This window comes from Mesoplodon mirus (genome assembly GCF_964341445.2).
Source record: "Mesoplodon mirus genome assembly, chromosome: 12".
NCBI lineage: Eukaryota > Metazoa > Chordata > Mammalia > Artiodactyla > Ziphiidae > Mesoplodon > Mesoplodon mirus.
In genome coordinates this window covers 31,058,124-31,071,816 of record NC_138988.1, presented here as the reverse complement: position 1 = coordinate 31,071,816, position 13,693 = coordinate 31,058,124, and the positions used below count along the sequence as shown (strand labels likewise).

At 50.3% G+C, this 13,693-nt stretch overlaps 1 protein-coding gene across 4 annotated transcripts in view; it reads right to left on the bottom strand.

Annotated features, from left to right (window-relative positions):
* The window catches only part of ACOX2 (acyl-CoA oxidase 2), a 37,158-nt gene extending 24,049 nt beyond the window's left edge, over positions 1-13,109 (bottom strand). Inside the window, exons 1-9 of one of the 4 annotated variants that reach the window (XM_082639202.1) lie at positions 12,948-13,109; positions 10,731-10,913; positions 10,145-10,307; positions 9,776-9,927; positions 9,251-9,358; positions 6,990-7,109; positions 6,550-6,665; positions 5,674-5,846; positions 3,476-3,638 (exon numbers count right to left, since the gene is read on the bottom strand). In XM_082639202.1, coding sequence (XP_082495328.1) covers positions 3,476-3,638; positions 5,674-5,846; positions 6,550-6,665; positions 6,990-7,109; positions 9,251-9,358; positions 9,776-9,927; positions 10,145-10,307; positions 10,731-10,890 — 1,155 coding nt within the window. In that variant the 5' untranslated portion in view covers positions 10,891-10,913; positions 12,948-13,109. Of the gene's footprint in view, positions 1-3,475; positions 3,639-5,673; positions 5,847-6,549; positions 6,666-6,989; positions 7,110-9,250; positions 9,359-9,775; positions 9,928-10,144; positions 10,308-10,730; positions 12,380-12,947 lie in introns of those variants that run through there. The other 3 variants (XM_082639200.1, XM_082639201.1, XM_082639203.1) reach the window with 3 other exon arrangements.
* Between the last annotated feature and the right edge of the window lie 584 nt (positions 13,110-13,693).

The window sequence follows — 13,693 nt, the reverse complement described above, 5'->3', positions numbered from 1 at the left end:
AGGACTCAAATCAGTAAAATTAGAAATGAAAAAGGAGAAGTTACAACAGACACCACAGAAATACAGCACATCAAAAGAGACTACTATAAGCAACTCTATGCCAATAAAATGGGCAACCTGGAAGAAATGGACAAATTCCTAGAAGGTATAACCTTCTAAGACTGAACCAGGAAGAAATAGAAAATATAAACAGACCAATCACAAGTAATGAAATTGAAACTGTGATTAAAAATCTTCCAACAGGGCTTCCCTGGTGGCGCGGTGGTTGGGAGTCCGCCTGCCGATGCAGGCGACCCGGGTTCGTACCCCGGTCCGGGAAGATCCCACGTGCCACGGAGCAGCGGGGCCCATGAGCCATGGCCACTGAGCCTGCACGTCCAGAGCCTGTGCTCCGCAACGGGAGAGGCCACAGTACTGAGAGGCCCATGTACCACAAAAAAAAAAAAAAAAAAAATCTTCCAACAAACAAAAGTTCAGGACCAGATGGCTTCACAGGTGAATTATATCAAACATTTAGAGAAGAGCTAACACCCATCCTTCTTAAACTCTTCCAAAAAACTGCAGAGGAAGGAACACTCCCAAACTCATTCTACGAGGCCACCATCACCCTGAGACCAAAACCAGACAAAGATATCACAAAAAAAGAAAATTACAGACCAATATCACTGATAAATATAGATGCAAAAATCCTCAACAAATTACTAGCAAACAGAATCCAACAACACATTAAAAAGATCATACACCGTGATCAAGTGGGATTTATCCCAGGGATGCAAGGATTCTTCAATATACACAAATCAATCAATGTGATACACCATATTATCAAACTGGAATAAAAACCATATGATCCTTCCAATAGATACAGAAAAAGCTTTTGACAAAATTCAACACCCATTTATGATAAAAACTCTCCAGAAAGTGGGCATAGAGGGAACCTACCTCCACATAATAAAGGCCATATGTGACAAACCCACAGCAAGCATCATCCTCAGTGGTGAAAAACTGAAAGCATTTCCTCTAAGATCAGGAACAAGACAAGAATACACTCTCGCCACTATTATTCAACATAGTTTTGGAAATTTTAGCCACAGCAATCAGAGAAGAAGAAATAAAAGGAATCCAAATTGGAAAAGAAGAAGTAAAACTGGATCACTGTTTGCTGCATATGACATGATACTATACATAGAGTATCCTAAAGATGCCTCCAGAAAACTACTAGAGCTAATCAATGAATTTGGTAAAGTTGCAGGATACAAAATTAATGCACAGAAATCTCTTGCATTCCTATACACTAACAATGAAGGATCAGCAAGAGAAATTAAGTAAACAATCCCATTCACCATTGCAACAGAAAGAATAAAATACCTAGGTATAAACCTACCTAAGGAGGTAAAAGACCTGTACTCAGAAAACTATGACACTGATGAAAGAAATCAAAGATGATACAAACAGATGGAGAGATATACCATGTTATTAGTTTGGAAGAATCAATATTTTGAAAATGACTATAGTAACCAAAGCAATCTACAGATTCAATGCAATCCCTATCAAATTATCAATGACATTTTTTACAGAACTAGAACAAAAAATCTTCAAATTTGTATTAAGACACAAAAGACCCCAAATAGCCAAAGCAATCTTGAGGGAAAAAAATGGAGCTGGAGGAATCAGACTCCCTGACTTCATACTATACAACAGAGCTACAGTAATCAAGACAATATGGTACTGGCACAAAAACAGAAACATAGATCAATGGAACAGGATAGAAAGCCCAGCGATAAACCCACACTCCTATGGTCAGCTAATCTATGACAAAGGAGGCAAGGATATACAATGGAGAAAAGACAGTCTCTTCAATAAGTGGTGCTGGGAAAACTGAACAGCTACATGTAAAAGAATGAAATTAGAACACTCCTTAACACCATACACAAAAATAAACTCAAAATGGATTAAAGACCTAAATGTAAGGCCAGACATTATAAAACTCTTAGAGGAAAACATAGGCAGAACACTCTTGATATAAATCACAGCAAGATCTTTTTTGACCCACCTCCTAGAGTAATGGAAATAAAAACAAAAATAGACAAATGGGACCTAATGAAACTTAAAAGCTTTTGCACAGTAAAGGAAACTATAAAAAAGATGAAAAGACAACCCTCAGAATGGGAGAAAATATTTGCACACGAATCAACAGATAAAGATTAATCTCCAAAATATATAAACAGCTCATGCAGCTCAATATTAAAAAAGCAAACAACCCAATCCAAAAATGGGCAGAAGACCTAAATAGTCATTTCTCCAAAGAAGACATGCAGGTGGCCAAAAGGCACATGAAAAGCTGCTCAACATCACTAATTATTAGAGAAATGCAAATCAAAACTACAATGAGGTATCACCTCACACTAGTCAGAATGGCCATCATCAGAAAATCTACAAACAATAAATACTGCAGAGGGTGTGGAGAAAAGGGAACCCTCTTGCACTCTTGGTAGGAATGTAAATTGATACAGCCACTATGGAGAATAGTATGGAGGTTCCTTAAAAAACTAAAAATAGAATTACCATATGACCCAGCAATCCCACTACTGGGCATATGCCCAGAGAAAACCATAATTCAAAAAGACACGTGCATTCCAGTGTTCATTGCAGCACTATTTACAATAGCCAGGACATGGAACCAACATAAATGCCCATCGTCAGACGAATAGATAAGATGTGGAACATATATATAATGGAATATTACTCAGCCATAAAAAGAAACGAAATTGGGTCATTTGTAGAGATGTGAATGGACCTAGAGACTGTCATATGGAGTGAAGTAAGTCAGAAAGAGAAAAACAAATATCGTATATGAACGCATATATGTGGAATCTAGAAAAATGGTACAGATGTACCCATTTGCAAGGCAGAAATAGAGACACAGATGTAGAGAACAAGCGTATGGACACCAAGGGGGGAAAGCGGGGTTGGGGGTGGTGTGATGAATTGGGAGATTGGGATTGACATGTATACAGTAATATGTATCAAATAGATAACTAATAAGAACCCACTGTATAAAAAAATAAAATAAAATTCAAGAAAAAAAAAAGAGAAGCCACTGCAATGAGAATCCCACGCAACGCAAGGAAAAGTAGCCCCTGCTCGCCGCAACTAGAGAAAGCCTGCACGCAGCAATGAAGACCCAATGCAGCCAAAAATAAATAAATAAATAAATTTAAAAAAACAAAAAAACACACCAGGGATTGTGCACGTGGGTTCTATACACTATCTGTGATCATTTCCTCTAACATGTTTGGAGCTTCCTGGGGGCCAGATGTAGGTGGATTTATATGTCAGGGTATGGTTCACCTGGGATGTTGGAAGTGTGCAGAGGGAGAAAGTGGAAAGAGCCCATGGGGGCAGGGTTGGGACTGCTTCCCAGTGGGAGGACCATTTCAGCCGTGGTCCCAGCTCTGCCCCCAGAGAAAGCAGGTACCTCAGGCAGGAGTCTGAAGTCTCTGTCCAAAATGGAACTGTAGGAGCGATGGAAGAATTCCAAGAGGCTGTTTGCCACAAAGTGGAATGCATAGGCCTTGGCCAGCGGAGGAAAGAGTTTCTGCTGCTGCGTCTGGTAGTCCAGGACTTTTGCCTCTGGGTCACTGAGGGGAAGAAAAGCAGAAGATTTGCTACCTGCCACATCCATCTTCCCATATCCCCAGTGCCATAAAAGCCTTAAAAACGGACAGTTTTTTATAGCTCACTGCAAAATTTGACGTAGACTGACGTGACGCTAGTAATAATCTTAAAATTCCATCTAACATGAATATCCACACATTTCACTGTAGAAATATTAACATGTCTGCTTATGGGTGCTGCCCCTTGTGGAGGCTTACAGTCTACGCACCGTATTAACCTGCTGAAAATCTGGAAAGTTCTGAATTCCAACAGATCTGGTCTCAAGGATTTTGGGTGAGGGGTTGTGGCCCTGAAGCCCTGATTATTTGAACCTTGACCTTTCACTGTCCAGGTGCATGTGCTGTGTGCTGGGAAATATGTGGAACCTAATTGATAACTCTGAGGATGTGAACTTGGGTTGGATGGAATTCCAAGGTGGGGATTGCACCCGCCTTGTCCGCTGCTGTGTTCTCAGTGCTGGAGACTCTGTTCAGCATTAGGGGCCTTCGGTAACTATTAGTGGATTGAAACAGAGTGTGAATGTGAGACGCCTCCCGTGGCTGATGGGGAGAAACCTGGTGTCTCTTCTCTGGGCCAGCAGCCCCTCACCTGGACATGTACTATTATAACCATCCCAGTCTTATGCAACCCAGAAGACTGGGCTCCGACAGGATATCATTGGCAATACCTCCTTCCCAGCTCCCCTGTCCCCCAGAGAAGACTCCCTCAGCCCGGGATTCTGAAGCCAGGCTGGCTGAAGGTGATTTGGGTTTGCCAGTAAAGGACCCTGGGCTGAGGGCCTGGCATGCTTCACTGCGTTTCAGCCCTAACACCACCCTGGAAGAGTGTTTTTGTCACTCCCATTTAGTTGATGAGGGAGCTGAGGGACAAAGAGGTGGGATGGAGAATCTAAGCTCCCGGAACTGGCGGAGCTGAGGGCGGCACCAGGTCTGCCTGGTGTTCGACCCTCAGTCCGTTTTGTGTTAGAGAACTCTGGATCCTTGAGCCCATGGTGTGGAATACCACCGGACTCTTGAACCAGACATCCTCAAGTTCCAGTCCTGGTGATCTCAGTCTTTACAAGGGAGAAAACAGGCCCAGAGAGGGCAAAGGACTTGCCAAGGGGCACTTACTAGAGTTGGGGCAAGAACTGCCAGGTTAAAGCTTGTCTCTGCTCCATGAGTTCGGTCAGTTATGCTGTGTCCAGCCCCACCCTCTCTCCCTGTGCTCATGCTGAGGCCCCATATGCCCAGGCTCCAGTTTGCTGCATCCTGGGTATGTGCCCATTTGGGACATATTTATCCTAAAAAATTATTTGTTTACCTAAAATTGAAATGTAACTGGCAGTCCTGTACTTTTATTTGCTGAATCTGATAACCTTGTGTGTGTGTGCACGTGTGTGTGTACACATACTCACATGAAAGCAGAGGGTACAGTGAGCCCTTTGGTGCCATGGAGTAGACCTATTGGCCAGACAGAACCACATACAACAGAACAGGTGTAGACGTGGACGTACCATGGTCAGATGTCGGCAGTCACAACCAGACAGAATCAACTTCAGCCAAATACAGTCTGATGTGACAGCTGGGCTTTTCCAGACACAGTCACTCACACCTGACAGAACAATCTCGGGAGCCACATTCACCCACAGCTTGGTGCCCAGCCGATCCAGATACACTCAGCCAGTCACAGCCATACCGCGACTGGATTGAAACAGTCCGAGTTTGTCGGACAGGCTGAGTCAGGTCTGGTGGTACAGGGCCAGAGACACAAGATCACACAGAGCCTGATGGGGCCAGACACTGACAGACATAGTTTGGGCCAGCTGGTCAGCCTGGATTAGAGAGAGCCAGATAGAGACCCCACAGACCAGATGGGCCAGGTCCAGGCGAATGTGTGTGCGAGGGGGGGTAACGTGTGCTCCCAGCACCCCACTCTGGCGGAGGGTTGGTGTCACGGGGTAGGCACTGTGGGATCAAGGTAGCCCGGGCTGCAGTGGTTCCTCTGGGCGCCCCTTGCCTGGGCCGGAGCCGGGACTGGTGGCGTATGACCGAGTAGCGGACGGCAATGACACAGGCCTTCTGCAGCAGTGGTATGACCTCATTTGACAGTATGTCCACCCGCACCACCACCATGCTGAGGTAGTTGCTCTTTGCTGTTCCGAGCTTGATGTAGGTACCATCTGGCAAGACCTGGTAGACCAAGGACAGGCAGTGGGTCTGAGCCAGGGCTCCCCAGCCTTCCCCACACCCGGAACTGTGGTCCTCCATGCCCTGAGAGCACTACAGTCCTCAAACCGCTCACCCGGGATAGACACAGTCAGCCGCCAGCCAGAATGTGCTGGTATGACCACGCTGATTGTTAAAACTGAAACACTCCCGTGTCTGTTGCTAAATAGCCACTGCCCAAGTGTCTTGGTTCACTGCTTCTCTCCTGTGACACCCCAGACCTCCCCACAAACCACAGCTCCCCACACTTCCATGGTAGTGCCTGGCAAAATGGAGACCTCCAGAACTTCCTCCAGCACTTGGCTGCTGGCCGTTCACGGATTGGTTGTGTCCAGGCTGCGCTGTAGGTAGATGCGCACATCATCCTCAGCCCGTCCCTCTTTTCCTCGGGTTGTCTTGCCACCCTACCCCGTGATTGCTCTGCCGCCCCATGAGGTGAGCATTTACCCATGAGAACTCTGAGGTCCAGAGAGGCCAAGTGACTGGCCCCAAATCACAAAGTTCCTCAGCTGGGGTTCTCCTCAGGTCTGGGGGACACCAGAGCCTCTCTGGGAGGGGTGCCCCAAACTCAGCTCTATAGAGAAGGGCCCGGAGGTAGCAGCAGCCTGTGGGGCGCCTCTGTCCGCTCTCCAGGCAGTGCAGGCTCGCAGCCTCCCCGGGACCCCACCTGTGCAAAGCGGCTCAGCATGTTCTCCCTGGGGACGCGCACATGGTCCAGTCGCAGGAAGCCGTTATCCGAGTGGTCAAAGTCCATCTTGGGCCCAATATCTCCAACGGTGATTCCTAGGAGGAGATAGAGGTAGGAACGTCCATCAGTTGAGTGCTTGTATGTTAGGTACCAACACCCACATTCCAGCTCATCTGAGCCTGCCAGCAGCCTGTGACACTGGGGTTATCATACCTGTTTGCAGGTGACCAAGCTGAGGTCAGGTGCTGAACCTTGCTCATAGTCATCAAGCCAGTTAGCGCCAGGTCTGTACAACTGGACCCCTCCCTGCCCAAGGGAGACATGCCCCAGTTTCTCCCATGGACCTCTGGGGCCCCCAGGACAGGGAGGCCTGGTGGGGTCTCCTGGCAGGGGTCCTGGAGGAAGCAGCATGAGCTTACCTGGCAGTGGGCTGTGGTCCTCGAGACTCCGGATGGGCACAATAAAGGCATGCATGCCCTGCTGGGCTCCTGAGCAGATCAGCTGGGCCTGGACCAGGGCATGGGTGGCTGACCGTCCCACTGAGGGTAGAGAGGTGAGAAGCCCAGCATGATCCCTGATGTACAGAGCAGGCAGGCTAACCTTCCCCATCAGGACCCTGGGTGTGGGCCTAGTCTGTGAGGAGGACCAGTGTGGTGGTACGGGAAGGGCAGGACACTCTGTGAGGCTGGAACGGGGCTTTGTTTGAACTACCTTGGAGGGTGTGGGTCAGGGGAGGATGCACGAGGAGCCTGGAGGACAAAGGGTGTTTTTCTAGGGGAGCCGCACAGGACAGGATATGCAAGGCAGAGGGAACAGCCTGCTCAGAAGCTTGAGGACTGGATTGGTTTGCTGGGGCCAGGCAGCGGAGGTGGTAGCATGCAGGGCAGCCAAGGGATGCTTGGTCAGGACACCCCTTGATTCATAAGGCCGTTACTCGTCCTTGGAAATGACCGGAACCATCCAGAGAGCTTTAATGTGAGTGTCTGGCTCTAGAATGCACTGGGTTGGTGGCTCGAGATACAGGGGGTTCTGTCTAAACATCAGGTTTGTATAGGAACCACCCTACGATACACAGGCAGGATCCCCATGGGCTAGGGAAGGCTCAAGGAGGCTGATGGAGATCTTGAGGGGACGAAAGCCCTCTATGCCCTCTGGCTGCTCTTTCTTCCAAAGGCAAAGCTTGACAAAGGCTATGGATTTTAATGAAATCACCCCAAACGGAGCAATCTGGAAAGGCTCTGCATCTTTTAAAACTTGGTCCTACTACAGTCTTCTGACTGAAGTGTGTGCTCTTGAGTCATTTTCTTTGGAATCAAGGAGACAGGATTTTTATATCATAGCTGCTGGGGTACATTATGTCAGGATCTGTGGTCAGAACATAGGTCCCAAGTCATAGGGAGATGTGTGCATTGCTGCCCACCCTAGCAGATGGGCACCTTTGAGACCTGAAAAAGTCCCTGTTCACAAAGAGGGGGAACTACCCCCAAGAGCCAAACAAATCTAGCAGCGACTTGCAAAGGGCACTGTGAAATAAACAAGCTTTCTTTTTTTCTGTCCTCAAAAACTTATTAATGATTGTCTCTGCCATCAACCTAATATGAATACAGATAGCTAGTATTTACCAGAATCCAGGTGGTACCGCCCCTGTGCTGGTGCTGTCCAGTCTTTGCAGGGCAGGTAAGCTGAAGTTCCATTTTCCAGAAAAGGAAACTGAGGCTCAGAGAACGGAGTGATGCGCTCAAGGTCACTGGCCTGAACGGGGCAGAGCCCGGATTTGAACCCTGCCTGATTTCAAAGGCTGGTTTCTTTTTTTCTGCAGTTTTGTCAGTGGTCATTGATCACCACGCCCCACCTCCCCGCCCCAAGCATCACTCTCTTATTTCTCTGGTCTGTCTCTCCACTTCTCTCTCCTTCTCTCAATCTGTCTCCCTCTCTGCTTGTCTCTCACCTCTCCCACTCTCTCCTTCTGCTTTAGTTGGACTCCTCACACTTGTTGTATTTTTTTTTTTCCATGTAAGTGTTCACCTAATGTGTCCCCAAGTGCCACAGATGTATCCTCAGAGATGTATTCTCAAATCAGAGGAAGAGGGCCCTGGTGGAACCCTGCTCCTTGGGGCTTGGCAAATCACTGAGACTCTGGGAAGCGCAGGGGTGCGGCCTGCACCTGGTGGCCACAGGGTGTGGTGTGGCACGGTGGCTTGATTGGCGCTGGGGGTGGGCCTGAGCCCTTCTGAGTGTCTGGAGCAGGGAAGGGAGGGATGTTTTTCTCATCGACTGTACCCTGTGTGCTGGCTGGTGGCAAGCTTAATCATTAACTTGGGAGATGAGAGGAACAGGGGCTGTGGCAAGTGCTGTGTGTGGAGGGCGTGGGGGCAGTGTGCATGTGAGAGACCTTGACCGTCAGCCCCCAAAGTTTGGGTCAGTTTCCTCAGCTATTTCAAAGTTCCCTTGGCGGCCTCTCAGCCACTCACTGATGAAATTCTTCATATCCCACCTGTTTTACTACGTAAGAACCTGGGGCTCAGGGAGACATATTCACTTGCCCAAGGTCACCAGCCTAGAACAGGGAATCAATCTGAGGTCTGTTGGACATCAAAGTCAGTGCTATTCTGCTGTCCAGCTTTGTTCTCCTTGGGGGCAGATGGCAGGGGGTGGGGGGATGAAGGGATACTGTACTCACGGTCCCCAGGCCACCATTTGATGGCAGTCAGCGTGGGGCTGTGCACCACAAACTCCTGGGTGGCTGCATCGTAGGTGGCTTCAGTCTCCAGGCCCTGAAGATATGTCCCTGGGCATCAAGGAGGGGAGTTAGACATTGGGCCAGGGTCGGAATCTCACCGGGGAGCAGTGTCTAGGTTGGCCTGGAGCCCCCAGGCATCAGCACAGTATGGAGTCAGGGTAGCTCCCAGCTGTACTCACAGGCATTTCTCTCCTTTCACCGGTGGGCTCTTTGGGGGACACATGGCCAGCCCATGGTAGGGAATGGTGGCTGACATTTCCAGAAGGAACACCTTGCCTCACCACTAGCTCATACAATATGTTCGTGTAAATTAGAAAAAATCACCTCCTCCTCAAGACCTTTAACTGCCCCCTGCTGTAACATCTTCATATTAAATATATAAATCTATGACTAGTGAGATGTGAATGGGCCCCCTGGAACTGTGCAGTGCACACCTGTACACTGCACCCAGCAGCCCTGGCTCACCATGCCCCAGTTCCGTCTGGGCGTATGTCGCAAGGATCTGTAACTTGTTGCAGAGTGGGTCCCACTTGGCAATCTGCTCCTCTGAGCCCAGGCTCCTGAGGGCTTTCTGGAAGACGAATTGTAACGCTAAGCCCAGATCTCCAGAAAGGCTTCTGCAGGGGAGAGACACCGTGGTTGAACAGCCCATTGGAGACAACGGCCCTGGTACCCTCAGGCTGGCAGAGTGCAGGAGGGAAGGGGCACCTGATATCCTTGTTTCCCAACAAGTAGTACCTCTGTTGGGAAAAATAGCTCATGGGCTGGGTTTTCTGGGGGGGGGGGGGTCCCAGGTGAATTCCTCTCTGGTGGGGTTGCCCTGGGAGTGAGCACCTGTTAGCGTAATGTAATTCACGACTGTCTTCAGACCAGCCCAGGCGCTGTGCTAACATCTGGATGTGGAATTTCTTCTTAATGGCGGCTTCATAACGTTCATTCTGGGTCATGAAATAATTATCCTTCAGGCTAAGCTCTGGCTCTCTGTGGATGATGCTTTCTGTCAGGGACAGAGAACAGAGGGCTTAGAGTCCTGGGTGAGGTTCCTGGTACCTTCACATCTTCCCATCCACTTGCCTCATGGGTGTGGAAAGGAAGTCAGACATTGCTGTCATTTTACAGATGCAATGAATGAGGTCCAGAGGTGGCAAAGTGACATGCCCAAGGTTACAAAACTATGCAGTGGAAGAATAAGGACTCCATCCAGGTCTTCTGCTGCCTAGGACTCTTCTATCCCTCAGAGGGGCTCAGGGAATATTGACATGTTAAAGATGCTTTCATAGTCCGAAAGAATGAATCTCTAATAGTGGAATTTTGAGAGCAGGGTTTGTTATTTGAAGGTGGGACTGCTATTGAGGGACTCTTCTTCCAAGAAAAGCATATGGGCACAAAGCAGGTGCTCCATTCCCCAGCCTCCTCTTACCGACTTTCCTCCGGAGTGCAGTGTTCTGGGCCCCTCCATCCAGGATGTTGGTGAGCTCTTCCACGTTGAAGGACTGCACGTGCCTCTCGCTCTCTATGTCAGGGTGCACTTGCCTGCTCCAGGTGTCCCCCATTGACACTCGGTGCACTGGACTGCCCATCCTAGCCCGGGTCTACCTGGTGTCTGAGAAGAGAGACTTCTGGCCTGGGTGCTCTGAGCCTTGGGCTGTGCTAAGAACCTGTGTGCAAGAGGAACTGCCCAGGGCTGAGTGTCAGCTGAGGCCTGCTTTGGAGGAAAGCAACCTCCCTTAAATGCTCGTGTGCCACTCCACCCCCGCACTCTCCCCTGTGGCCCTTGGCTGTGTACCAGGCACTGTCCAGGACTGTATGCAGTAACCACTCCGTGAACAGTAGTTCAATGCGTTCTAGCCAAGATTTGGACAGGGTCTGATTGCCTGGGGGAAATTCTCACATAAAGTCAATGAAGGTCACGTACGAAGAAATTCATGTTAGAGAGGTTAAGTGCATGGCCTCTAGCCGCACAGCTCCTGCTGGCCAGGAGTTGGACCGGGTCCGACCACAGAACACAGGCTCTGTCTATGCTACAGCCGCACCTGGGGGGCTAAGTCCCAGGCTCGTTTGGCCCATTTCCGTGAGCCTTAAGGGGTACTGCGGAGCTGAGGGGAGGAAGCTTGCCCCTTGCCTGTGCCATGTTCCCCCGGGACCCCTGTGTGTCCTCCACAGCCACGGTGGGCCCCGCGTCCTTCACAGCAAACCCTCAGCCTCTCAGAGCCCGCTTCCCCACAGCACAGCGACCAGCAGGTATAGTCCGTTCTACTTCTCGAGTCTCTCAGGTCCATTTGTTCCATCCATTCCCTTGGCTACCACCTAGGCCACCTTCGTCGCTCACCTGGCCTCAGTGCCTCTCATCTGTTCTTCTGGCTGCCAGGGTGAGCTCTTAAACTGCAGTCACATTGTTTACCTCAAACCCTGCTGGGAGTCTGGTCCTTGGGGCTGGCTGTTTGTTGTATGGAGTCCATGCTCTCTGCCATCTCACCACCTCTCACCCCTTGCCCCGTATCCACCCACTCCGCCTACCCAGGCCTCCTCTCCCTCTCCTCCTGCCCTTTGCCCCCGCTGTTTCCCCTGGTGTTCCTAGTGAGCCCCAGCCTCCAGGGCCACCTCCTCTAAGAAGCCTTCCCGATGGCAGCGCCCCCGGGGAGAACCGAGCAGCCCTTCGGTGCCCCCACTGGGTGCTATTAGAGTGGACAATAGGAGCAATTCCTCATTCACTCGAATGTCCCTCTCCCAAGGCAGTGAGTGCCTGGGGGGCCAGCTCTGCCTTTGTGGGGTCCCAAGAGCCTGCAGGTGGCCACTATTTTGATTTCCTGTTCTTCTTCACTGCAACCCTGCAGATACACTGCTGTTGTTCTCACTATTTTATAGAGAGGACAGGAGCCTCGGGAAGAGAGGAGACTTTGTAAGGTCACGCAGCCACACGTACAATAGCAAATGGGATTCATCCACAGGCTTACAAACCGACACCCCTAAGTGGGCAGCAGAGCTGTGGGATGCTGACAAAGGGCCTGGCACATTCAAGGAGCCCCCCCCTCACCGTCATCTGCCCCCTGGATCCCCGCAAGGCCTTCTAGCCTGTCTCCTCTCCTCCTGCGTCTTCCTCCTGCGCTCTAACTGCCGCTGCGTCCTTGCTGTGCTCCAGCACCCAGGCCTCGCCCCTCACCCTCCAGCCTCTAGAGGCCAGGGCTGTGTGCTCTGCCTGGAACACTCCTTCCCCGAGGTGCCCATGGCTCCCTCACTACCTCTGCAAGGCCTCCATCAGTGCCACCTCCTCAGTGAGGCCCACCTGACCACCCTCTTTAAAATCCCAAGCCCCTCCCCCAGCATTCCCAGTCCCCCTCACTCTGCTCTACTTTTTCTCTTTTCACTTATCGTAACATAATTTGTTCATTTGCTATGTTTTTGTTTATTGCTGTCTCTGCCTACTTAAAGGTAAACTCCAAGAGGGCCAGGATCTTTGTCACATTCGTGCTATGGCTCTCACACTTAGCACAGGGCCTGGCTCACAGGTAGCATCTAGGAAATAGGGGTCGAATGGAAGAAAGCAGCTCTCAGAGTCAGTAGGAGTTGCCGGGAGGGTGCAGTCCTCAGGAGTCTCCCAGGCCCTCCCCGGCCCCATGGCCCGGTTCACCTGACTCACCTCTGTCCTGTGTCTGCACAGTCGGCCTGGCCTGGCCTCTAGCTGCAGGCCTAGGCCTCTCATGGGTGGCCCGGCCCCTTTCTCCTCCCCTGGAGGGGCCGGACCACAGAAGACTGAAGGCGCTGCCTGGCAGGCCCTCGGCTCCCAGCTCTCCCTGGTTGAGCTCATTGCATGTACTCTCCTGTCCTCCTGCCTCCCTCTGGTGGTTGTGACCGTGCTATGCCTGGTCAGCGGCTACCCTGGGAGATTGCTAGGAGGGTGTGAAGCAGGATAGATAGCTCAGCACGAGGCTGGCTGGGCAGCTTAGTGAGTGCCAGCTACTGAGCCTCTGTCTCTCCCTTTCTCTCCCTGCCTATCCGGCCCGCCTCCCAGAGCCTGGTGCTGGTCAGATGCACACACATTCACTCTGCAGAAAGAAACACCACAGGCCTCCACCCGGAGTCCAGAGATCTGGGTTCAAATCCTGGAGGTATGACTCTGAGTTACTTCACCCTTCTAAGCTTCCCTTGACTTAACTGTAACTCACAGGGTATGAAGGAAAGCTCTTGATAAACTGTAAAGCTCCAAGCATTTGTAACTTGAGAGTATTACTGTTTTCTTAGCTCCCCATAAGAGAATTTCTTAATTCCCAGGAGTGATGTTTAATGGTAGAATTTCCCATTCTGTGGCAGGGTGCTGGTGAGAGATCTGTGTGCAGGTGTGTGACGGTTTGGGTCGCACAGGATGCACTGATTTGGTTACGCGTC